The sequence below is a fragment of the Salvelinus namaycush genome, chromosome 14, assembly GCF_016432855.1.
Source record: "Salvelinus namaycush isolate Seneca chromosome 14, SaNama_1.0, whole genome shotgun sequence".
NCBI lineage: Eukaryota > Metazoa > Chordata > Actinopteri > Salmoniformes > Salmonidae > Salvelinus > Salvelinus namaycush.
In genome coordinates, this window is record NC_052320.1 from 26,681,816 (window position 1) to 26,709,052 (window position 27,237).

The window sequence follows — 27,237 nt, forward strand, 5'->3', positions numbered from 1 at the left end:
GTGTACAAGACGAGTCTACAACTCAGAAGTGCCTACAGTATTGTAAATCATGAATGTAAGTGATCCCATTTCTAGGCATGATATTATCCCCAGTGAACCAGAGCAATGAGCCATAAATCTAGGACTCTGGTGCCTTTGTAGTGGTTGCTGGGCTGTATCCACACTAATTACTCTGTTCCTCCCAGCCAGTAACCAGCCTGGTGGAGAGTGGGACTGCCTGGACCTTCTCCCCAATGCTTATTGTCTGAGAAAAAAATAAACGCTTCCCCTCGAAAACGAGGGATTGGCTTCATTTCGGCTGCCAGAAACTTTTTACCCCATTTATGCAATAAAAATAGTCCTGGAATGAAACCAACAATTCTAATAAGGTCGTTCAGATCGAGTATAAAAAATGAAATGAAAAATTGAGTAAGGGTGCGTTTTATTGAACAGAGCAGAGTTTAGAGTATGCACCAGTTGTCGAGTGATGTGGCCCAGCTGGGATAGCGGATGGATGAATGGGGTTGGAGCTAGCATGACCCCCGCTAAGCGCTAGTGTGGGAAAATAAGTCTCAAATACTCAGCTTGAATGAGTCACCAACAACACACTGCTGACAAACAGAGGCAGTTAACCTCCATCCCACCGCCTACAGTAACAGTACTGCTCTGATTAATGCTCTGAAGCAAAGATACACAGTCCCCAAGCCCAGCGCAACACAACACACACTGCAGCCAGGATAAGATCTGTTGAGACATGGAAGAACAGTGTTTTGTTTCCCACTCTCTGTGTCATCTCCTCTATCTTACCATATCTGGTATACAGACTCTTCCCATCTCTTCCTTCTACCTGGGTGGTTGGTGGCCATTCTTTTCACTGAACTGCATGATACCATCTCGCCATACACACACACAGACACACACACATTTTACACCAGTGATGGTCCTCCGGTCTAGTCTGGTGGATGCAGGCAGGGTACGTTGTTTGGTACTCACCACTTTCCACTCTGCAGGGTGACCTAGTTTCTGCCGTGTTCAGTAACGATCACGATCCCACTGTTCAGTGTTTCTGTCCCCGTACTGTTTCCCATCTCACTCGTCATCTCTCTGACTCACTGACCGAGCAAAACATGATCCTGAAGCACTTCACTGGCATGAGACCCTGCAAGTCTATCACTGACTCACCTGAGAGATGCTGAGAGCAGAAAGTAATCTCTATCTCTGTATCTCTCTTTTCCTCTGCCTCTCTATATCTCTCTATGTCTTCTTCTCTCGTTCCCTCTTCAGGAGAGCTTCTCCAGGCATGCAGTGTTTCCTTGGTGGAGGTGACTAAGCCACCTTATGGATGGCTCTTTGCGTGGGGGAGCGGAGCGCTCAGCCACCCCCATCAAAGCTCCTTTATTTTTCCTGTCTACCGCAAATGTGTAATCAGCCTGGGTGAGTCCTTGCTCTCTCTTTTTAGTTTGTACATACAGGCTGTGCTGTTCAGAGTCAAGGTAGAAGAGCGGGCCTACAAGTTATGGGGGTGGATGTGGTTTGAGTTGATAAAGCCTTTGACAAAAACAACTCTCTGCCTATGTAACCAGGCACACTGAGAAACTAGGCTAACCCAAATGAAAACACACACGCACACTGCGAAGCGTGGGTTGGCTCATAACCCACAGTCCCCTGCGGTCATATCCGCAGGGCGGACGGGATTAGGGTCATTAAATATTGTGTGGCTGAAGGGCGGGTTGAATAAAGAGAAACGAATACCTTAACAAAAATCCATAAATGTATAAAAAATTATAAATGTATCATTCTTGTGCAATTTATATCTATAGGCTACATTCAGGTATTTAGGCTATCTGGCATTAGTGCACAAGCTTTAAGGCCTAACTTTACGCACGCCAAATAGCCTACACGCCAATCTCCAAATGCTTTTGGAAACGTACTGAAAAGTTAACATCCACCCAAGGAGGCAAAAAGGACAATGTCAGAGTTGAATTCAATAAGAGAAAAGCTGCGACAAGGAGAGTTGAAAATAAAGAGAAGGGAGGCCAGAACTGTAATGTTTGGGTAAGATGTGGTGAAGTGGTAGAAGACGATGAAAGCAGTACCAGCTACAGTATGTTATGTGTGATGATTGTGAGGCGATGGGGACTTCAAATAGGCCTATGGCACGTCAAGGGAACTGTAGCCTGCTGTTCAGATGAGTTAAATAGAAACTGTAGATCTATAGCCATCTTACATAGCCTTCATATTACCTCCTGCTGAATCAAGCATTTCTTGCTGTAAAATGATATGTCTAATGTAGTCAACATTTTTACTATGGAACAGGAGTAGAGAAATATGATTTCTTTCTTTCAGTATCTTGAGAGAATACGAATGTGCAGTTCGATGCTGTCTGTTAAGGGGCTGCTATCTTTATCAGCGTCATAAAAGCTGAATCTGATAGTATTTCAACCACATAAAATATGCATCTAAGCCAAACTGAAATCTTATCAGAAACATGATGGGTTGTTTTCACATCTGTTTATTTCCTTACACCCATCAAACTGATGTCATTTGGAAATTTTGCACAGAAAATATATACATATATATATATTTTTTTTGGTTGAGTTATTGTATTTTATTCTCACTCCCTAAACGTCTTTGCTCCGCGGAAGAAGCAGCGATGACAGAGAACTTCACCAATGTCATCATCATTCTATTGATTTATGACATTATTCTGTTCAGCAAGGGTTTATTCAGTCTTCTAGGGCATCATATAATGACAAAAGAGAAGCTACATGTATCTAATTATAGACAAGTTGACTAACAAATAGCCTACCAAAATGTCGGGAATTATAAGCAGAAACATATCTAAATCAGGCAGAGAAATCCTCCACCCCCGTCCCCAAAAAATGTCAACTGTCTCCGACTGTAGTCTAAAACGCATGTTCTATATTAGAGTGTTATAGGGTCAGCTATGGGCCTCAGATGCTCACTTCATCACATATAGTCGTTGTTTGTGGATGGGTTATTAGTAATTGCGGGCTGGTGCAGGTGAACCAACAGCTGACCTGCACACACACACACACACACACACACACACACACACACACACACGTGTGCACGCACACACACACACACACACACACACACACACACACACACACACACACACACACACACACACACACACACACACACACACACACACACACACACACACACACACACACACACACACACACACAGCAGGGTATTACTGTACTTGTGAAAATCCAATTTTCCCTAACCCTAACTCCTAAACCTAACCCCTAACCCGAATTCTAACCCTAAACCTAACCCATAACCCGAATTCTAACCCTAAAGCTAACCCCTAAGCCTAAAATAAACTTTTTTGTTCTGTAAACCAGCTAAACGTCTTTACTTGTCATTGTCAGAATTCTGTTTGATTTACTATACACACTCATGCACAATATTTATAAAACACACTGCATCAACGTTAAGTCATTTTTTTCACAGGAAAAGACAGATAAAACGTGATTAAAAACAACCCCAATGTGAGTTGAGGAGCTCCGATGCAAAGCCCTTTTCCTGGAATGGAACACAGACTTTGGCAACAGGAAACTGAGAGCGAGCAGCTTTCTTCTGCATTGTTCCTAGGGCGACAGGATGTCGACAGTGGCCATTATTTTCTCCTGAAGGTTGAGGCAAGAGGGAGGTGGATCCCAGAGAGAAGACGACAGGGAGACACAGAGACGACTGCTGCCTCACAACGCCTTCCCTCAGAATCGCCTACACACTGCCACATCTCCAACACAACATGGGAAGAGCAAGTGTTGTTCCATAGAACTGCCTATAACGCTAACAAGGACAAAGGGGAGAGCTTTATTTTGTTAGCGAGAGAGAGAGAGAGAGAGAGAGAGAGAGAGAGAGAGAGAGAGAGAGAGAGAGATGGGGAGAGAGAGAGATGGGGAGAGAGAGAGAGAGATGGAGAGAGAGAGAGGGAGCGGGAGAGAGATGGAGAGAGAGAGCGAGATAGATGGAGAGAGAGAGATAGAGAGAGCGAGATAGATAAAGAGAGAGAGCGAGATAGATAAAGAGAGATAGAAAGATAGATAGATAGATAGATTACCATGTACCATGTAGTTTACTAATAAAATGTTCTGACCATGAAGTGGACATATTCGGTAATCATATCCCGAAAGAGAGAAATTATCTCACTACAATACATTTTAATAGAAAGTTACAGAAAGGAAAATAGCTTTCTATTTGTGGAAAAATCACCCTGATTAACTCTTTAGTCATGTCCCAGTTTACCCTGATTAACTCTTTAGTCATGTCCCAGTTTACCCTGATTAACTCTTTAGTCATGTCCCAGTTTACCCTGATTAACTCTTTAGTCATGTCCCAGTTTACCCTGATTAACTCTTTAGTCATGTCCCAGTTTACCCTGATTAACTCTTTAGTCATGTCCCAGTTTACCCTGATTAACTCTTTAGTCATGTCCCAGTTTACCCTGATTAACTCTTTAGTCATGTCCCAGTTTACCCTGATTAACTCTTTAGTCATGTCCCAGTTTACCCTGATTAACTCTTTAGTCATGTCCCAGTTTACCCCGATTAACTCTTTAGTCATATCCCAGTTTACCTATTTTGTTATGGTTTCCCTACACCTAGTGACCTGTATTTTAAATGATATAAGCAAAAAATCGTCAATTTTAATTGGAACTTCAAGCGGGCCTATATAATGAATATGAATTCAGAGGGCAGAAATGATTATATATTAAAGCATTAGACCTCCCACTAAAGGCGTCAGTCATACAAAAGTCATACTTAAATCCAAACTGGTTCTGTAGCAGATTAGTAAGAATGTCTCTCCCAATGTTCAAGAATGGGGTGAGACAAATAAAAAAGGATATCAGTTTCAACAAAAAATTGACAGCTGTGCCATATAGATCGCAAAATAGTTGGAAAGAGATTTTCGATGTACCAATTCCATGGCACATGGTTTATGAACTGATACATAAAACAACGCTGGATTTAAAACTCAACATTTTTCAATTAAGATTATTATACAACATTTTTGCCACCAATAGAATGTTATAAATATGGGGGATACTACCATCCAAGCTCTGCAGATTTTGCTGCGTTGAGACAGAATCATTAGATAATTTGTTTGGTAGCTTGTTTTTGGTTGCATGTTCAGGAATGGATGAAGAATTGCAACATTTACCTTGAGCTAACTCTGCAAATAGCACTGCTGGGTGATTTAAAAAATCATAGTCAATAATATAATAATACTCTTAGCAAAAATGTGTATGTTTAATTTACAATCTGTAGAAACTATGAGAATAGAACGGTTCAGAACTTTTGAGAAACAACACAGCATAGTTGAAAAATGGTGTGGTCTTCAGAGATAGATGGGAGGGGTTGAGGGTAGCTGAACGATGGGACTAAAAACAAACAAAAGATAACTATTGTAAAATACATTGTGTCCGTAAAATGTATATACAGTTGAAGTCGTAAATTTACATACACTTAGGTCGGAGTCATTAAAACTCGTTTTTCAACCACTCCACAAATGTCTTGTTAACAAACTATAGTTTTGGCAAGTCGGTTAGGACATCTACTTTGTGCAAGTAATTTTTACAACAATTGTTTACAGACAGATTATTTCACTTATAATTCACTGTATCACAATTCCAGTAGGTCAGAAGTTTATATACACTAAGTTGACTGTGCCTCTAAACAGCTTGGAAAATACCTGAAAATGTAATGGCTTTAGAAGCTTCTGATAGGCTAATTGACATAATTTTAGTCAATTGGAGGTGTACCTGTGGATGTATTTCAAGGTCTACCTTCAAACTCAGTGCCTCTTTGCTTGACATCATGGGAAAATCAAAAGAAATCAGCCAAGACCTCAGAAAAAAAATTGTAGACCTCCTCAAGTCTGGTTCATCCTTGGGAACAATTCCCAAACACCTGAAGGTACCACGTTCATCTGTACAAACAACAGTACACAAGTATAAACACCATGGGACCACGCAGCCATCATACCGCTCAGGAAGAAGACTCATTCTGTCTCCTAGAGATGAATGTACTTTGGTGTGGAAAGTGCAAATCAATCCCAGAACAACAGCAAAGGACCTTGTGAAGATGCTGGAGGAAACAGGTACAAAAGTATCTATATCCACAGTAAAACGAGTCCTATATCAACATAACTTGAAAGGCCGCTCAGCAAGGAAGAAGTCACTGCTCCAAACAAAACCGCTGTCACACCCTGGCCTTTGTTATATTGATTTTCTTTATTAGTTTAGTTAGGTCAGGGTGTGACATGGGGGATGTTTGTGTGTTGTGTCTAGTTTATGGTGTGTGTATTGTTTAGGGGGTTTTGTAGTATGTATGGGGTTGTGTTCAGTGTAGGTGTTTAGGAAAGTCTATGGTTGCCTGGTTGGGTTCTCAATCAGAGACAGCTGTTTATTGTTGTCTCTGATTGGGAGCCATATTTAAGGCAACCATAGGCTTTAGGTGTTTGTGGGTAATTGTCTATGTTCTATGTTGCATGTGTGCACTTAGTTCGTTTTAGCTTCACAATCGTTTGTTTTTGTTCGTTTAATAAGTGTTTGTTTTTTCTTCATTAAAAGAAGATGTCTTTTTTCCACGCTGCGCCTTGGTCCACTCATTCGTCTCATAACGATCGTGACAGAATTACCCACCAAACAAGGACCAAGCAGCGTGTCAAGCAGCAGCAGGAGCAGCGCATACAGGATTCATGGACTTGGGCACAACCGGGAGAATATCGCCTCCCTCGTGAAGAGCTGGAGGCAGCTAAAGCCGAGAGGAGGCGATATGAGGAGGCCGCACGGAAGCAAGGCTGGAAGCCCGCAAGTCAAACCCAAAAATTTCTTGGGGGGGGGGGGGGGGGGGGGGGGGGCTACAACGGAGTGTGGCGAAGCCAGGTAGGAGACCTGCGCCAACTCCCTATGCTTATCGTGGAGTGCGAGAGTACGGGCAGACACCGTGTTATGCGGTAGAGCGCATGGTGTCTCCTGTACGTGTGCATAGCCCGGTGCGGGTTATTCCACCTCCCCGCACTGGCAGGGCTAGATTGGGCATTGAGCCAGGTGCCATGAAGCCGGCTCAACGCGTCTGGTCTCCAGTGCGTCTCCTCGGGCCGGCATACATGGCACCAGCCTTACGCATGGTGTCCCCGGTTCGTCAACACAGGCCAGTGCGGGTTATTCCACCTCCCCGCACTGGTCGGGCTACGGGGAGCATTCAACCAGATAAGGTTGGGCAGGCTCAGTGCTCAAGGGAGCCAGTACGCCTGCACGGTCCGGTATATCCGGCGCCACCTCCCCGCCCCAGCCCAGTACTACCAGTGCCAACACCACGCACCAGGCTTCCAGTGTGTCTCCAGAGCCCTGTTCCTCCTCCACGCACTCGCCCTATGGTGCGTGTCTCCAGCCCGGTACCACCAGTTCCGGCACCACGCACCAAGCCTCCTGTGCGTCTCCAGAGTCCTGTGCGTCCTGTTGCTGCTCCCCGCACTAGCCCTGAGATGCGTGTCCCCAGCCCGGTATCACCAGTTCCGGCACCACGCACTAGGCCTAATGTGCGTCTCCAGGGTCCAGTATGCCCTGTTGCTGCTCCCCGCACTAGCCTTGAGGTGCGTGTCCTTAGCCCGGTACCTCCAGTTCCGGTACCACGCACCAGGCCTACTGTGCGCCTCAGCCGGCCAGAGTCTGCCGTCTTCCCAGTGCCGCCTGCACTGTCCGTCTGCCCAGAATCGCCTGCGCTATCCGTCTGCCCAGAGCCGTCAGAGCTGCCCGTCTGTCCCGAGCCGTCAGAGCTGCCCGTCTGTCCCGAGCCGTCAGAGCTGCCCGTCTGTCCCGAGCCGTCAGAGCTGCCCGTCTGTCCCGAGCCGTCAGAGCCGTCCGCCAGACAGGATCAGCCAGAGCCGTCCACCAGACAGGATCAGCCAGAGCCGTCCGCCAGACAGGATCAGCCAGAGCCGTCCGCCAGACAGGATCAGCCAGAGCCGTCCGCCAGACAGGATCAGCCAGAGCCGTCCGCCAGACAGGATCAGCCAGAGCCGTCGGCCAGCCATGACCAGCCAGAGCCGCCAGCCAGTCAGGAGCTGTCCTCCAGTCAGGAGCTGTCCTCCAGTCATGAGCTGTCCTCCAGTCATGAGCTGTCCTCCAGTCATGAGCTGTCCTCCAGTCATGAGCTGTCCTCCAGTCATGAGCTGCCCTCCAGTCATGAGCTGCCCTCCAGTCATGAGCTGCCGTCCCTCAGTCCGGAGCTGCCGTCCCTCAGTCCGGAGCTGCCGTCCCTCAGTCCGGAGCTGCCGTCCCTCAGTCCGGAGCTGCCGTCCCTCAGTCCGGAGCTGGCCCTTAGTCCGGAGCTTCCCCTCATTCCGGTGCTGCCCCTTAGTCCGGTGCTGCCCCTTAATCCAGTGGGGTTAATTTGGAGGGTGGTCATTGGGAGGAGGCTACAAAAGCGGGGATTGACGATGGTGGGATGGGGACCACGCCCAGAGCCTGAGCCGCCACCGTGGACAGATGCCCACCCAGACCCTCCCCTAGACTTTTGGTGGTGCGCCCGGAGTCCGCACCTTTGGGGGGGGGTACTGTCACACCCTGGCCTTTGTTATATTGATTTTCTTTATTAGTTTAGTTAGGTCAGGGTGTGACATGGGGGATGTTTGTGTGTTGTGTCTAGTTTAGGGTGTGTGTATTGTTTAGGGGGTTTTGTAGAATGTATGGGGTTGTGTTCAGTGTAGGTGTTTAGGAAAGTCTATGGTTGCCTGGTTGGGTTCTCAATCAGAGACAGCTGTTTATTGTTGTCTCTGATTGGGAGCCATATTTAAGGCAACCATAGGCTTTAGGTGTTTGTGGGTAATTGTCTATGTTCTATGTTGCATGTGTGCACTTAGTTCGTTTTAGCTTCACGATCGTTTGTTTTTGTTCGTTTAATAAGTGTTTGTTTTTTCTTCATTAAAAGAAGATGTCTTTTTTCCACGCTGCGCCTTGGTCCACTCATTCGTCTCATAACGATCGTGACAACCGCCATAAAAAAAGCCAGACTACGGTTTGCAACTGCACATGGGGACAAAGATCGTACTTTGAATGTCCTCTGGTCTGATGAAACATAAATAGAACTGTTTGGCCATAATGACCATTGTTATGTTTGGAGGAAAAAGGTAGAGTCTTGCAAGCCGAAGAACACCATCCCAACCGTGAAGTACAGGGGTGGCAGCATCATGTTGTGGGGGTGCTTTGCTGCAGGAGGGACTGGTGCACTTCACAAAATAGATGGCATCATGAGGCAGGAAAATTATGTGGATATATTGAAGCAATATCTCAAGACATCAGTCAGGAAGTTAAAACTTGGTCGCAAATGGGTCTTCCAAATAGACAATGACCCCAAGCATACTTCCAAAGTTGTGGCAAAATGGCTCAAGGACAACAAAGTCAAGGTATTGGAGTTGCCATCACAAAGACCTGATCTCAATCCTATAGAAAATTTGTGGACAGAACTGAAAAAGTGTGTGCGAGCAAGGAGGCCTACAAACCTGACTCATTTACACCAGCTCTGTCAGGAAGAATGGGCCAAAATTCACCCAACTTATTGTGGGAAGCTTGTGGAAGGCTACCCGAAACATTTGACCCAAGTTAAACAATTTAAAGGCAATGCTACCAAATACTAATTGAGTGTATGTAAACTTCTGACCCACTGGGAATGTGATGAAATAAATAAAAGCTGAAATAAATCATTCTCTCTACTATTATTCTGACATTTCACATTCTTAAAATAAAGTGGTGATCCTAAGACAGCGGATTTTTACCAGGATTAAATGTCAGGAATTGTGAAAAACTGAGTTTAAATGTATTTGGCTAAGGTATGTAAACTTCTGACTTCAACTGTAGTATATATAAACTGGAAATAGAAGCCTAAGTGTTGTTGTCTGTTAGTTTACTCCAATTATCGGGAGGGGCGGTAGAGTTAGTGGAAAATAATAAAGGAACATATATTTTAAAATATATATTTTATATACAGTATGTATTTACAAAAAAATATATGGGGGATTAGAAATGATGCAGACAATTACATTGATGGAAGCCACAATCTATCTTCAGTATTAAAGAGAGATAAAGGGCAAGGATGGCAGACATTCCAGCTGACCTGCAGTTACGCAGCTAACGAGGATAATCAGCCCACGCCCCGTCACATGAGACAGAGAGAGTACAGAGCAGACCCACCCTTTCAGCCTCACACAGACTGCCCTTTCATATGTCACCACACTGTTCTATACACAACACAGCAGGCTGGAGAGGCCCTGGAACTCAGCAGGCGCCTGGCACATACACTAACATGTCAACATATCCCCACTCAACTACACACATGCCAGAGGAACAGGCCCCTTCTGTCTTCTACTGTGTATACACAAAGAGGTCTGAATGCTAAGACACAGATAAGGCAAGTACAACAGTCACGAACACCTTCAGTACACAGTGTTGAGAGGAGGGCTGTACCGTACCTGGGAGGGGGACACGGGGGGCTCTGGGGAGGACAGGCTGTTCTGGCTGGTGATGCTTTTCTCCAGAGTGTCCACCTTCTCATAGGTCCGTTTCTGACGCACCATGCCGTCTGACACCAGGGGCGAGAGGGGCACGTCGCCGTGGTTACTCCCGCTCCCGGCCCGGTACAGAGAGCGGTTACTGGCACTGATGTCCTCCCGAGAGGCGCTGCGGCCCCCGTGCTTCTTTAGGGAGTTCAAGGGGGAACGGGCCCGTGGTACAGACCCCTCAGACATCTCTGTGTCCAGGCTGGCCTTGCTGCCACGCAGGGTGTTTGAGCGACTCACCACTGCCCGCATCTCTGCCATCAGCTTCTCATTCAGGGCACTGAGCTCCCCAGTGCTGCCCACCGAGCCTGGCCGGCCCTGCACTGCACCCCCAGCCCCTCCGCCCAGGGCTCTCCTGCGGTTCTTCCTCCTCAGGCTGGGCGAGGGCCCCGTAGAGTAGCCTGAGTCCTGGTAGGTGACGGCCGCCGGCGCCGGGTACTCTTGGGAGGCCAGGCTGTTCTGTCGGCTGTGTCGGGCCTCCATGTTCTTCCTCGCGCTGGACTCCAGGAGACGCCACGACTGCTTCTTCTCTAGACTCACCTCCTTGGGCCTGGGCTGGGTCACGCCTGGGGCTGGGGAAGGGGATGGAGAGGGGGGCAGGTCAGGCTCTGGGGCAGGGCCCTGCTCTGTCTGGATAGGCTGGGATAAGGGGCTCTGTTTGCAGGTGGCAGGGTCCACGTTGACCATGTGTTTGATGCACTCCCGTCCAGCGGGGCTGTAATCCGTGGCGGAGGGGTTTCTCTTGTGTTTGGAGCTCAGGTGAGAGGCTGGGTATTGGAGAAGCTTGGGCTGCTGCTGGGGTTGGTTCTGGGGGTGGGATTGGGGCTGGCGGACCCTCTGTAGGCTGGTGGAGGGTGTGAAGGGCCTGTTCAGGAGGTGGGCCCCCTCCACCTCCATGGGGGGTTCATCATAGATAGGTGGATCCATGGGGGGTTCATCATAGATGGGCGGAGTGGCACCGTACTGGGGCGAGGAGGGCCTGGGGGTGCAAGCCTGAGACCTCTGGGGGGTCTGATAGACCTTGCTGCCAGTGGAGGGCATCACCAGGCAGAAGTTACCATTGTCTCTCTTCTTCAGGTGGATGGCTTGCTTGGGGTCCACGGGGGAAGCCATCTTGCCTGCAGGGCTGAGTCTGTCGGAGTGGACCTGGTACACAGCAGGGCTTCCAGGGCTGATGTTGTTGTGGTGGAGGAGGTGCAGGGCGCTAGCGGGCACCACAGACTGGTTCCTGCCAATGCTGTTCACCTTCACTAACATGGCTGCCTTCGACCCTGGAGCAGGCTGCCATCTTTGACCTGTGTCCCTGGAACAGAAGAGAGGAAGATTTTGGGGTGAATAAAAAAACAAATATTTACACATAAAACACATTCAAAGACACCAAAAATCGGGAACAAAAATGTATTATAAACTGGGTGGTTCAAGCCCTGAATGCTGAAAGCCGTGGTATACCACAGGTATGACAAAATATTAATTTTTACTGCTAATTATGTTGGTAACCAGTTTATAATAGCAATAAGGCACCTCGGGGGTTTGTGGTATATGGCCAACATACCAGGGCTAAGGGCTGTGTCCAGGCACGCCGCGTTGCGTCGTGCTTAAGAACAGCCCTTAGCCGTGGTATATTGGCCATATACCACACCCCCTCAGGCCTTAATGCTTAAATATACCCCCATGCACATTATAAACAATAAGTTAGAGTAGACCTGCTTGGTGGGTAAATATATGACTGTTCAAAGCCAATTTGCTCATATTTAACTGAGAAGAAAGTATATGCCAGAACTGGCAGGAATCCGTTCTGCACATTCCTCTGTTCAGTCAGAGGCTTTAAACCCTCTGACCTTCCACAGCTCAGATAGAGAGAGGTCTCTAGGTGTTACAGTAATGGCAACCACGGTCTGTGTGAAGGACAAACCTACAGTAGGGCCAGGGGCAATATCTTCTCAACAGTATTTGTCTCGTATTGTGAAACTAAGAGAGAGTATGAGATGCAGGTATGAGACTACAGGTAGCTGTGAGACAGATATGAGATCTGATCAAGTCTGGTCTGACGCAGTGCGACAGTGGCTGTGAGACAGTGCTGGTTTAGTTTCCAACAACATGGCCATATTGTGAGTACATAATCAGGGCATGGAAACTAAATCTGACTCCAGAAAGTGTCACAATGAAACAATGAAGACACCTTTCCCAGCAAAACCTTTACTCAGCTTATCAAAACAGCAATACCCACAAGCCCCCACATACTCGTTTTCCAGAATACCACAGCCGTGTTTGTAGTAGAAACACAACAGGAAAGGTCTCTACACTGGGGAAAACAGGAATTCAACCACTTTATTCCAACAGTACAGTCTGCCAAATCAAGCCATCAAAACTACAGCCCCATTTACACCCCTGCCCACCACTCAACACACACACACACACACGCGCACAAACACACCACCTCAACCACACTCATGGCTGCGTTTCCTCCCCTGTTCCCTCAGAGGGCAGTGGAATTTCAGTCCCTAATCCTGCATCAATGCCCTGGGTGTTCTGGTCCATTAGTGTTGCAGCCCACTCAGCCTGCAGACCACAGATCCTGCTTACAGCCCTGCACACTCCACAAGCAACCGGATAATCTCTCAGTGCCAACTAGCTAATCTAACCAGCCCTCTACTCTCACCTCCTCTCACACAACATACCCTTTCTTCCAACAGCCTGCTCAGACGACAGCTTAATGTTTACTGTAAAAACAGCATAACCACACTCAAAATCCCCCCACACCTCTCTCAGCCGGGAAACCCACCCGAGCACATCCCACAGAGGCGAAGACACAGTGGAGCAAGCCACACCGACGGAAACTTTTCTAATAGCTGTTCCCACCATCAGTAAACACGCTGTCACTTCTAGAACAAATCCATCTGACTCAAATAGCCTCTGCTGAGTAAGGCTAAAATGAGGTTTAATTTAAAAAAAACTAGCACAACACAACAGCTCTGTACAGTCTGAGTCTGCCGTGTCTAATATTCAGTCCATAAGCACATCATCTTCAGGTCAAGGGATTTACACGCAGCATTACCTGAGTAAAGACCCACAATGAGAGGTGGAAGGTGGTCTTTTCCCCCGCAACAGATCAGAAGGTAACTTACCCCCCCCCCACCTCGTGTCTCTGTGTTGGCACGGGACACCGCTGTAACGGCGGGGGGTCCCTTCAGTACCCGTGTGAACCCTGCTACACCCCCTCCTTGACGAAAACAAAACAAACAAGAGCCGACCTCTGCCAGCGTGTCCCAGAGAGAGGATGGTGTTCTAATTCAGCCAGCGTCTTCAACCTAACCCAGGTCCCGCTGTGTGTGTCTCCAGTGAAAACACGAAGGCGTCAAGGCTCCAGAGCTCTTTACAGCTACTCTTAATTGTAGACTGCCACTAGCGTCTACGTTTATTGTGGAGTTGCTGGGAGGGGAGTAAAAAAAAGGAGAGCGAGAGAGAGGGAAAGACGGAGGAAAGAAAGGCGGGGGCCGGTGCTGTAGCCTGGCCCTTCCCCTGTTACAGTAGCTGGAATGTGAGTTGTTCTGTTCCAACTCAGCCTCTCTCTCCTCTCTGATAGACTCTCAGCATGTGAAACAATACAACCCACCCTTCTCAGCCCCCCCCCCCCCCCGAGGCCTGCTCCCCACACTGAGCTTCCTCTCCTCTCCTCTCCTCTCCTCTCCTCTCCTCTCCTCTCCTCTCCTCTCCTCTCCTCTCCTCTCCTCTCCTCTCCTCTCCTCTCCTCTCCTCTCATAGTACTCCGCTACTCACTGCCCTCTCAAGGATCATACTCTCACCACTACAATACCCCCTCTCTAACGCAGGCTAGTACACTCTCTGTTTCTGTCTGTCTCCACCTCTCACCTGTTTATTTCTCTCCTCATGTCTCCTCTCCGCCTCTCTCACAACATCTATCTCCTTCTCACAAAGATTGATGGACTTGCTAGAACAGAAAACCTTCAATCAATCTCCACACCTTTTCTCTAGTACTTCATCCCTCCACCTCTCCCTACTTTTCTCTCCTCCTAAAGATTCATACATTCACTTGTTCAGTCTCTCTCTCTCTCTCTCTCTCAATTTCAATTCAATTCAAGGGGCTTTATTGGCATGGGAAACCTATGTTAACATTGCCAAAGCAAGTGAGGTAGATAATATACAAAAGTGAAATAAACAATACAAATTAACAGTAAACATTACACTCACAGAAGTTTCAAAAGAATAAAGACATTACAAATGTCAAATGTCTCTCTCTCTCGTGGTTTTTCCCACACATTGTGGCTCCTATCTTGCTGCTCCAAATGTCAACAATCTTTTCAACCAGCAAAGGAAATACAGTGTCTGGGGCCCGTGGACAACTGAAACATGGTGACTGGCAGAACCAAAACAGCCCTGACAGCCCCCCCAACCACGATCCTTCCCTCGCTTTTTGGGCTGCCTCTACTCTGTGGGGTATCAGATAGGGACATTACAGTAGTTCTCCTAAAAGTCCCAGCAGCAAAACATTTGCCCGTTTATGACCCCGGCACAACAGATAGCAACCGTCTCTCACGAAGAGACACTCCCTGTGCTACAAAGAACCAGATAAAAGGTCTCACACAATGGTGTGATGTGTCAAGATTTTATGCTCAGGGAGAACAAGTCATAAAGCTATCAGAACAATACCTCTCCTCTCTCTCTCTCTCTCTCTCTCTCTCTCTCTCTCTCTCTGTCTTCTGTCTCTCTCACATTGACACTGTGGAGGCCTTGATGTCACTAGTTAGCACCACGATGTTGTGCCATTTGTTCAGGTTGTGTGATTTCAGTGCCTGCCTGTTGTGTGGGGTGCTACCATGTGGACAGGAATTGGACTGTAACACTTTATGGCAGTCAGAGACAAATATTTTGAAAAGAAATCTAAATGCCTTATGGGATATTGATTAAAAACAAACATCCATGAGTGAATGTGTTGTTGTTTCCCCGAGGGATGGGGCCCAGAGTGTAAAGAGTGGGGTTGTCCTGGGGGAGCGCCTGTTGGAGAGTTCAAAGGGCGTCGCTCCACAGCGAAAACAGGAAATACCAACACAGCTTTCACATCGGAGCACAGCACAGAAAAAAACGACAGAACCCCCTCTACTGATCGAGAGTTTACATAGGAAACACAAATAAATACATACATTAAACACTGTCCGTAGAGACGTAGTCTCTCTCACGGCCATGGACAAACACACGGCCAAACAGACATGCTGACCCCTAGTGATGAAACAAACCAACACTGACCCCTGTGGTGACCTAAGGACCAGATTACTTATTCGATCCCTGGTGACCTCTAATCCAGGCCTCTGTTTGGCTGGTTTCTGGCGACAGCCACACAGGACAGAGCTGTGATATGACAGCATCTGTTGGCAGCCTGGCAGGTCAGGGCTGTGATTGGACATTCAGGTGTGAGTTATGAGCCCTGAAAGGATGTGAAACTTTCAAAGCTGTTCCACACGCAGCTGCTCCTCCTTCCTAGAGTGTGACAAGTCAAACCGACAGACAGGACCACACACACAGACACACAGGAACCCACACTGACTGTTCTCTACACTGTCATTATCTTCTAACTTCCCACCCTCATAGATTGTGAGAAACAATCTAAAACGGCTCCATCTTTACAGAAACCCATCATTTGCAGTGAGGTTTCTACATCAGAGAGCAAATCTCCTCCCTCTGTCTCAACTATAGTCTCTTTGTACTCGTGTCAAAATGTCATTTCAAATGTGATTCTAATAACCCCATTACACTAAAGCGGTCTGTTGTTTTAGAGATTATACCAAGGGGGGGTGGAGGAAGAATGGGGGGTGGAGGAAGAATGGAGGGTGGAGGATGTGTAAACATTGCTCCTCTATCTATGGGGTGGGCTGTCCAGGGGATGAGCTCATGTCTGCATGTAGGGATACAGGGGAGTAAGTAAGTTACAGTACTATCGCAGTGATTTGATTAGGGGACAGAGGACACACACGCCCACGTAAGGACTATGGAAAATGTGCAACACATGACAGGAAGTTGATAGAATGTTATGACACATGGACATTCAGAGTCATATATCTTGAGGGAGTAGACCTCTGCCAGGGAGATAGAATAGTCCGGCTCTGATATTGTTCACAGAGGGATCGACTGTACAGAATATGACCTCTGGGCTTTTCCACTAAGGGGGAAATACATTAGGAACACTCTCTTTCTGGCAGGTTGTGATAGTACGGACCATGCAGAGGAGTGCCCCCAGTCCACAGTCACATGTCTGCCATGCCATGGGCTCAGAACTCTACTGTATTCAGTGTGGAAAAGGCTAACAGCTGCTTAGCAACATCACCCACCTCCTATTAGATAGAAGTGTCAGCCCTGTCAGCAGCCCAGAGGCTGAGGACATGCTCATTTCATCCCTGATTACAGCTATTACAAACACAAGTCAGAGAGGATTATTCTCAGAATATACAGAAACCAGATCAATTGGTGTGTGTGTGTGTGTGTGTGTGTGTGTGTGTGTGTGTGTGTGTGTGTGTGTGTGTGTGTGTGTGTTTGCTGTGCCCTTGTCTGTCAGTTGGCAGTCACTCAGGTGAGGTGTGTGTTGAGTGAGACAGGACTGGAGTTTGAACCAGGAAGTGAGTTACCATGCCACAGAACTACAATTCATTCTATTTCTATGGCCCAGCCACTAGTTACTTTCCATCTTGACCTCATTAGTACTGGGTCAATGAGGAGAGCAGCCGTATGGAATGTGACGTGGGGGTTGACTGACTGGCTGAGGTCTGCACTGTGCTGTTCTATATGGGATTTTATTGAGCAGAGTCAGCCAGTCAGCAGCTGGGGGAATAGATACATCCCTGATAAGTTGTGGCGAGTGGATATGGAGGCAGTGAGGCTATTGGAACAAGGCAGTAAGATTTGGGGAATGTGGTGGTAATGCCAGGGTCACTGGAAGGTTTGGGAGGGAAATGGGGCATGGGGATGAGTGGGAGTTTGTGAGGACAGTAGATGGTAGTGTGGAGTTCTGGAGTTGACTACAGTCTCTCTGGATGGTGGTGCAGTACCAGAGGGAGGCCTACAGCGCCAGCCAGGCCCAGATCACATTCTCTGTGAGCTGCTTTGTTCTGCTGTTGGAGCCTCCTCTCCTCCTCTAATCCTGTTTGGCTAAGCACTGCCTGGAGACAAAACCATACAGTGTCCCCACAGCCCAAATACTAACACCGGGGAAAATTCACACTCCTTTTCCCAGGGCTTTTTTCACCCATCTTCTCCCTCTCTCTCTGTTATCCCCCTCTTCAGCTGTTCTCATCGTTGGCCGGTCCATCTCTCAATGACAGGCATGAGCTTTAGAACAGGAGCCGCCTCATTGACAGAGGGCTTTGTGTATGTTAAGAGCAAGACACAATGGTAGCCTATATAGTAAGAGAAAGAGATTGGTAGAGATTGTTCATTTCACTTGCTTTGGCAATGCAAAGATATGTTTCCCATGCCAAAAAATCCCTGAGAGTGAGAAAGAGCTGGAGAGAGAGCGAGAGAGAGAGAGAGAAAGAGGGAGAGAGAGAAAGAGCGAGAGAGAGAAAGCGCAAGAGAGTGAGAAAGAGAGAGAGAGAGAGAGTGAGAAAGAGAGAGAGAGAGAGAGAGAGAGAGAGAGAGAGCAACAGGTCAGCGGGTCAGTACTGTATTGTGTGTATTCCCATCCTGTTTGTGGGTGGGTTCTGTTCTGCCTGCTGTTATTGTTGGACCAGAGGTTGAATACCACAGCATGGGGAGTGTTCCTGATCTGACTATGCATACACACCCTTATGGACCTAAAGGATCCCTCTCAACCACACTGACCAGTCTCTTCTCTATGAACCATAGTGACCATTCACACACCCATTCTGACCATAACAACCACTCACACACCCATGGGCCACAGTGGTCAATCTTATTCGTGAAACATAATCATCGCTCAAACCCATCGAAACAAGAGAGTCAAGCAAAGCCCTCTAATAATGTTTACATACTGTTTTACTCATTTCATATGTATACACTGTATTCTGCTGTATACTAGTCAATGCCACTCCGACATTGCTCGTCCTAATATTTATATATTTCTTAATTCCATTATTTTACTATTAGATTTGTGTGTATTGTTGTGAATTGTTAGATACTACTGCACTGTTGGAGCTAGGAACACAAGCATTTCGGTACACTCGCAATAACATCTGCTAAATATGTGTATGTGACCAATAGCATTTGATTTGATTTGAAGCATCATTGCCTTATAATCTTACAGCAGGGCAGCAAGAGGCAGAGGAAGAGACAGCAACAGAGGGTTTGGCGAAGGGGGAGAAGAGGGCAAAAAGAGAGAGTTCGACTTTGGAATGCATATGCAAAGGTCTCACTTGTCAAAAAGTCAAGGCAATCGAAAACAAAGGGCTGCCTTGTTTCAATACAAAATGACTCATACATCATCCAAATATCTTAATATGACAAGGGTGCACATAGATGTGCCAGTGTGAAAATAAGTAAGCACACATATGATTATGTTATGATTCACATCTAACCTATCACTCTACACGTGCAAGCAGACTCTACAGCGTTGTCAAAGGCTATCACTGCAGCTGAGCTTTTAGAGGATAACTTTGATGATGAGGAGCAGGAAGAGGAGGAGCAGGAGGAGGAGGAGCAGGAGGAAGAGGAGCAGGGGGAGGAGGAGCAGGAGGAAGAGGAGCAGGAGGAGGAGCAGGAGAAGGAGGAGCGGCAGGAGGAGGAGGAGCATGAGGAGGAGCAGGAGGAGAAGGAGGAAGACGAGGAGCAGGAGGAGGATCAGGAGGAGGATCAGGAGGAGGAGCCGGAGGGGAGAGGGAAAACAAAGTCAAGAGCCTTTAGAATGGAGAGTCAAATGAAGTTAACAGTCAGCGACTTTCAATTTGTCCCTGGTATCAGAGCACCTCCCCCCTCTCTCCAGCAGCATGAGCATCCTACATTGTACAGACTGTGTGTCAGTTTGTATGCTTAGCAAATTAGGATTTCCCATCCAGAATTGATCATCCAACGGCATAGGGAGTCATCACACAAGAGGGAGTCCGAAAATGTAAAATATACAGAAGTTTATGAGCTTAACTCAGTCATCTGAGCTAAACTCAGCCTATCCACACAGTGTGTTAACCAGTGGATATGCGTGCTGGTATAAAACTATGGCATGCCAGAACAGAACATAGCTCTCACACTTCCTTTGTGGCTAGGGATCTCACATCCTCACAACAATCTGTCTTCAAATATTTCTCTGTCACTGTATGTACATTAGGGCAGCCCATGACAGACAGACAGACACACACACACACACACACACACACACACACACACACACACACACACACACACACACACACACACACACACACACACACACACACACACACACACACACACACACACACACACACACACACACGCACCACATACACAACCTATGAGTTATTGCGTTCTCCACTTTTCTAATGTCCTTCTAAGACATAGTGTATAAAGGAGAGATTGAGAGAATTAAAGGAAGAGGATAAGACAGCTGACAGAAGGGGACTTGACAGCTTTTTGGGATGGTGCCATCTAGGCTTAGCCGGAAACTAGACTGGGTGTCATTGTCTGTTGTATAAACAGTATAAACAGAACCAGTTCAGTAGTACCGGATGGAGTGTTGTAGATGGCACCACCTGTCAATGACATACTACAGACTCTTGTTGTCACCACTCTGTTGGTCTATAGTTGTCACGCCCTGACCTTAGTTATCTTTGTTTTCTTTATTATTTTGGTTAGGTCAGGGTGTGACGAGGGTGGTATGTGTGTTTTTGTCTGGTCTAGGGTTTTTGTATGTCTAGGTTGTGTGTGTAGTCTAGGCATATGTAGGTCTATGGTGGCCTGGATTGGTTCCCAATCAGAGGCAGCTGTTTATCGTTGTCTCTGATTGGGGATCCTATTTAGGTTGCCATTTTCCAGTTTGGTTTGTGGGTGATTGTCTATGTTGATGTTGCATGTCTGCACTCGTTATTCTTAGCGTCACGGTCGTTTGTTATTTTGTATAGTTTGTAATTGTTTGTTTCGGTGTTCTTTCGTTGTCATAAATAAGTATTTGTATTCACATCACGGTGCGCGTATCCTCACTACGACGATCGTGACAATAGTGCCATCCTGGCAGGGGGTACACAGCCATGAAACATCCAATAACCATGCCCCATGAAAATATACAGAAATAAATAAATAAATAGATGAAAGAGAGCTGTGTTTAAACTGCGCCTGCTCTGCCAGCCCAGCCCTAGCAGACTATACTCCACCATTTACCATGATGTAGCGAGGCGACTAGTGTGGGCAGACTGGAGCTACGACGTCGCATAAAATGACGTTTTTATGATAAACGACTGATTTCAGCACCCAAAGAATAATCTGCAAATACACAGGACATTGTTATTGTTTGGATGCTGTAATCAGAAGATGTTCATAAAACACGTCATTCTATGTGACGTCGGCGCTCCAGTCGTCCCACTCTAGTCTCCTCTCAACTTCATGGTAAATGGTGGAGTTGAGTGTAGTTGGCTAGCCCCAGCCTGGGTGGAACATTGTGTTTGAGCAGCCTGTTGGTTTCCTCTGTGTCTGACAGGGTATCTCTTCCTGTTCAACAGCCTGATGAAGCTAAGCTGAGCACAGTGGGCCACACTCCCAACCGCAGCCGTGGGCCCCATGCCCAGGATAAACACACACACACACACACACACACACACACACACACACACACACACACACACACACACACACACACACACACACACACACACACACACACACACACACACACACACACACACACACACACACACACAGGCAGATAGAGTGAGGAAGACAGATAGAGTGAGAAAGAAAGAGTGAGAGAGTGAAATCTCTTCCTGGTCTAACAGCTCTGCTCACGTCTGTCAGTAAACGCAGCAAATAAGACTGACTACCGAGCAGCAGAGCAGAGAACCCTGGGAGATGATGTCACCACTATGAAACTGTCACGCAGAAAGAGATTTAAACAGGTGAGAGTTTCCGTTTGGACCTGTCTGTTGTAAGAAACAGCTCATTGGGTTGACCTAGTAGGAATGCTTCACCATCAACACACCTAATCCCACTAAGAATCCTCCTGGCACAGGAGCCTACCTGTTTCAGTCCCGTCCCAACACATCCCTGTCTGCAGGCCATCCCATGCCAACTGATGCCCATGCCAAGTGAGCCCATCAGCCGCCCCTCCATGGGTCACTGGGGTGGCAGAGGGTAGCAGGCATGTCCACCTGTGCCACCTGCTGCCACACAGACAGTCAGCCTGATATCCTACCACACACAGGGCACTTTTAGGGCTGCCAGATCTCTCTACCAATCACAGGAGGGCATATAGAGAGGAGCGATCCCACAGAAACAGATAAGCCAGGAGAGATCTCCTGAGGGGTATCCTACGATGAAAGACAGATCTACTCAGGGTGATCTAAAGCTAGCCAGCTTCAGTTAGCTTCACATTCCAGCTCAGGCTTCATCCGTACTACGACGGTGGATATTGCTCGTCCGCCTGCCACTAACTCTAGCAGGCTTGTAACTGCATGTACATGTCACACATGGCTAGTCGAATGCCGAACTCTTCATTGAGACAATTCTGAAACATCAATCCACTGGGCGAGTCAGAGACACATTTTCATTTGTGTTGAAATCAGAATGAAAGAAAAGTTATCTTGCAAATTCAGCAGGCTATGGTGTGAAATAGGCTATTAGAAGCGCTGTCTTTCTTTTATTACATATCGTTAATGCCGTCTTTGGTGTGCTTATCAATGCACAAGCACCTTTTCCCCCCCACTCCTATCAATAAAATAAATATATGATGTCATACAAAAGTTTTACTGTGCGTGAAGCTTCAAATGCATCCGGTCATTACTAAATATGTAATGTGATATATTTTAACAGGACTATTTTTTAACACATTAAAACATTTCATTAATAAAATATTTAATCAGTCTTCCTCAAATGAAGGGGATGATGACGCAATCTTTGCAAGAGGGAGGGAATGGAGCTGTGCGTAAGCATGGCCCGGAGCACGGTAGTTCTGAAGGATTCGTTGCCATAGAAATGTACCTGCCTATCCGGTTATCTGGAGTTGAACTCAGAGTCGACCAGTCAACTCTCTAACTCCTCAGACCTGTTACGTAAAATACCCCTCTGGAGGATACAGGACCCAGGCAGGCTGAGATGTGTCTCTATGTCAGAGATGGAGAAAGAAAGACAGAGACAACCTCTCAGGCAGAACAGGGGACCTGCAGCACAAAGGAGGGCTTAAGAGGAAACTCTTCTACCGATTAGATCAAGTCAGACAATATCAACTCCGGGTGAAAAGAAAACCTACTTTACACACACAAAGAAACGACAACAACCACACTCCGTATGAGGAGACAACTTCACATGGAACTCAGTGGATTAGTGTTTGGTTTGGGGATTTAAAAATATAACATATTTTCAACAAATAAGTGAATTAAAATAACATGAAACCCTTGTAAGGTCTTGTGGTCCTATGTCTCTACCGTTAGCTGTGTAGTGTGTTTATAAAAATAGGACAGAGCCACTGTTATGATGTGGGCTGTTTTGGTCCACATTGGCAACAGCAACTGAGCTGGCTCCTTTGATCTCTCTGTGTAAAACAGCTTGGCGTAATCTCACCCTTTGTTCTCTTGCTGAGGAAATGAAAGATGTTTACACCGACCATCTAATCTATCCAGATTTGCCCGTACGGAGGGAGATAATACCAGAATGCACTTCCCAGATTACCATTCCAAACCCAAATCCTCTTTGTGGAGGACGAGAGGAGCTGAGGGCCACATGTTCTTTCTGAGCACCTCCGGTGTAGCCGTCTCCTCTTCAAACATGAGAAGTGGGAATGCCTTCTACATGACAGACAAAGCCATCACCAGAAACAACATTATGACTATTACACACTATGATACACCAATTTAAAGTCACAGCTCACTCTCAACAACAAAAACACATCTACATTTATCTACTGTACATTCAACAAATTCACAGATTCAAAGATGAAATAAAGCATTATGATTCCCAGTATGAAAGCACTCACCATCCAGAGAACGATATCTGTATCAATGAGTCACCAGGTCACCTCAGCTTCAACCAGGGATGTACAGAATAAATAAATAACAAACAAAACAAACAAGTGAATGTCACACTGCCTGTTCTTCATCCATGGCTGGTATATAGTGACCAGCGTGACCAAACAAAAGGATGGGTGGGCGCTAAGCCAGGGAGAAGACCCATATGCCACAGGAAAGGGGGACGACCCCCCACACAGCAAAAGCCTGATTAGGGCACAGATAAACAAACAGACACACACACACGCACACACACGCGCACACGCACACACACACACACACACACACACACAAAGAGGACGACCAGTATATATTCCAAGAAAGTCTTTCACAAATACCAATGACACCATTGACAAATCCTTCCCCTCTAGTATTGATGTCTTTCTCTCAGGGTCAACTGAAGTGGTATGAGGTAGGGAAACAGTCAATTTATGACCCCAAGATTTCAGCCCAATCATCCATCACTTTTATCTCTTCCCCTTCTGCCCCCCCCCCCCCATCAATTACAACCAGGTTCAGTGGATCCCAGAGATACAGTTGAAGTCCAACACTTAGGTGTTCAAACTCGTTTTTCAACCACTCCACACATTTCTTGTTAACAAACTATAGTTTTGGCAAGTCAGTTAGGACATCTACTTTGTGCATGACACAAGTAATTTTTCCAACAATTGTTTCCAGACAGATTATTTCACTTATAATTCACTGTATCACAATTCCAGTGGGTCAGAAGTTTACATACACTAAGTGGAGTGTGCCTTTAAACAGCTTGAAAAATTCCCCAAAATGTTGTCATGGCTTTTGAAGCTTCTGATAGGCTAATTGACACCATTTGAGTCAATTGGATGTGTACCTGTGGATGTATTTCAAGGCCTACCTTCAAACTCAGTGCCTCTTTGCTTGACATCATGGGAAAATCAAAAGAAATCAGCCAAGACCTCAGAAAAGAATTGTAGATCTCCACAAGTCTGGTTCATTCTTGGGAGCAATTTCCAAACGCCTGAAGGTACCACATTAATCTGTACAAACAATAGTTTGCAAGTATAAACACCATGGGACCATGCAGCCATCATACCGCTCAGGAAGGTGACGCGTTCTGTCTCCTAGAGATGAACGTGCTTTGGTGCGAAAAATGCAAATCAATCTTAGAACAACAGCAAAGGACCTTGTGAAGATGCTGGAGGAAACCGGTACAAAATAATCTATATCCACAGTAAAACAAGTCATATATCGACGTATGATTTATTTATTTAGAAGTACATGGGGAGGGTCATGTGAAAATATTTGTCATGCTGGGGAGGGGGGTGTATTCTTTTTTATGACACCTTGAGTTGGACCAGCCCCCGTAAATGTTGATCTGTCCCTAAGATAAAGGAAGTTCAAACACACAGAGATGGGAAAGGGAGAGGGAGAGACTAAAGTCGAAAGCTAAATCTGAGGATTGAGTGAGGTTCTAACTTTTCCCAAAGAAAAGATCCCAGTGGCTTAACGAGAACTGTCAATCATCCACTGGGGCTGGGCAAGTCAGCATCCCAGAATTCCTAATCTGCCTGTCTAGAGAGCGTAACGAGAGGACGTGTGTTACCATTTAAGGCTGATTCCATTGCCCTATCCCCGGGTAGAGGACTCTGAGCTGAGCCAACAGGTTTCAATCTGTTAACCAGGGCTGCTATGACACTCCTTCCACCCTTACAGGGAGAGAGGTCAAAAAGAAAGAGAGAGTGAAAAAAAAGAGTGAGAGAGAAAAAGAAAGAAAGAAATGTAGGCTGTATCAACAGGCTGGGAGAAGGAGTGCCAAAAAGCTTTTAACAAGTAGCAGAGTCCATATGTAGAACTGAAAGGGAACGTGTTAAGACACATAGTAACTGTATATAAACTCATGACCTGGAAAGGCCATGATATCACCAACGAGAGTGGGGCAATGGCTAGCAGAGAGGGAGAGGCGATTTCTTTGTGAATGTTGATATGAAGCAAAGGTAGAGAAGAAAGGAGTATTTCCTCAGGTTTGGCAGTAATGTGAATGCACTAGGTGTTTGCATGTCTGTGTCTCGGCACATATTTTAAATGGATTCAGCCAACTGCCAGCCAACCTTCCTCTACCGCTCTACAGGTAACTACCAAAATAAAGGAAACACTTGAGTAAATGAGGGCTACATAGTATATTGAAAGCAGGTGCTTCCACACAGGTGTGGTTCCTGAGTTATTTAGCAATTAACATCCCATCATGCTTAGGGTCATATATTAAAATACTGGGCAGGCCATTACTTTGGCCACCATGCCTATGCCCCCATAGGGTGACAATGCCCCCATCCACAGGACAGGAGTGGTCACTGAATGGTTTGATGAGCATGAAAACAATATAAACCATATGTCATGTCTGTCTCAGTCACCAGATCTCAACCAGATTGAACACTTATGGGAGATTCTGGAGACAGCGTTTTCCACCACTATCAACAAAACACCAAACGATGGAATTTATCATGGAAGAACGGTGTCGCTGCCCTCCAATAGCATTCCAGACACTTGTAGAATCTATGCCAAGGTATATTGAAGCTGTTCTGGCTCGTTTTGGCACAACGCCCTATTAAGACACTTTATGTTAGTGTTTCCTTTATTTTGTCAGTTACCTGTATGAGTGACACACAGTAACCTCCCATGCTGTATGTATTCCCCTCCTCTCCCCTCTCCAGCACACACTCCCAGTGACGTGGTGTTTACCCAGGGAGGCTGAGGTATTCCCCTCCTTACTGGACTGCTGTGGAGGACACCAGGTCATGAGATAAGAGGTCAATCACTGACTAACACACTTCAGAGTCCACACTGACACTGACACCCTAGACCAGGTGGAGAGGCAGGATACAGACTGACAATGTCCTCACCGCAGAGAGGATTACGTTCTCTTGAAGGGACCACTGCAATTCTCCTGATTGGGACAGTGAGCTCAGTCACAATATATCTAACCATGAAGTGGATGTGAGTATATGTCAGTGGAAGTAAGCAGAGAATGGGGGGCGAGGGGCTTTCCTACCACTCATTCCAGTCTGATATGAGAAGCAGGGATGTGGGGGGAAATAGACCTTGGTGTCGTAGATACAACGCAGACCTTGTCTGAGGGCCTGTAACCCAATGCCATGTTTCAGCGTGGGAGTCATGGAGTGTGTGAGTGGAATTGGTTCTGACTCAATTTCACACACAAATGGGTGTACACGTGAGTGTTTGTGCACGCACGTATGCACACACACACACACACACACACACACACACACACACACACACACACACACACACACACACACACACAGATAGACCCCTTTCTAAAGGTAAATTAGTTTTCTGTATAAACTGGCGTAACAGTAGCCCCCCCTCTGGACATATCAGCCGTCTTCATTCTGCCTGGAGGGCAGCAGGACCCCCAAGCCCAACACGTCCACTTCAGCAGAGGGCTGAGTAAGTGGCCTTAGGGAAAGCTGTCTGTAAGAGGCTGAGTGCTTATTCTGGGTTCCCTGACGGGGGAGCC

The 27,237-nt window shown here is 46.6% G+C and overlaps 1 protein-coding gene across 2 annotated transcripts in view; it reads right to left on the reverse strand.

The window, feature by feature from the left end:
* The window catches only part of arhgap46b (Rho GTPase activating protein 46b), a 92,422-nt gene that overhangs the window by 16,615 nt on the left and 48,570 nt on the right, over positions 1-27,237 (reverse strand). For both annotated transcript variants that reach the window (XM_039008316.1, XM_039008317.1), the window contains exon 3: positions 10,492-11,881. In XM_039008316.1, coding sequence (XP_038864244.1) covers positions 10,492-11,881 — 1,390 coding nt within the window. The remainder of the gene's footprint in view (positions 1-10,491; positions 11,882-27,237) is intronic.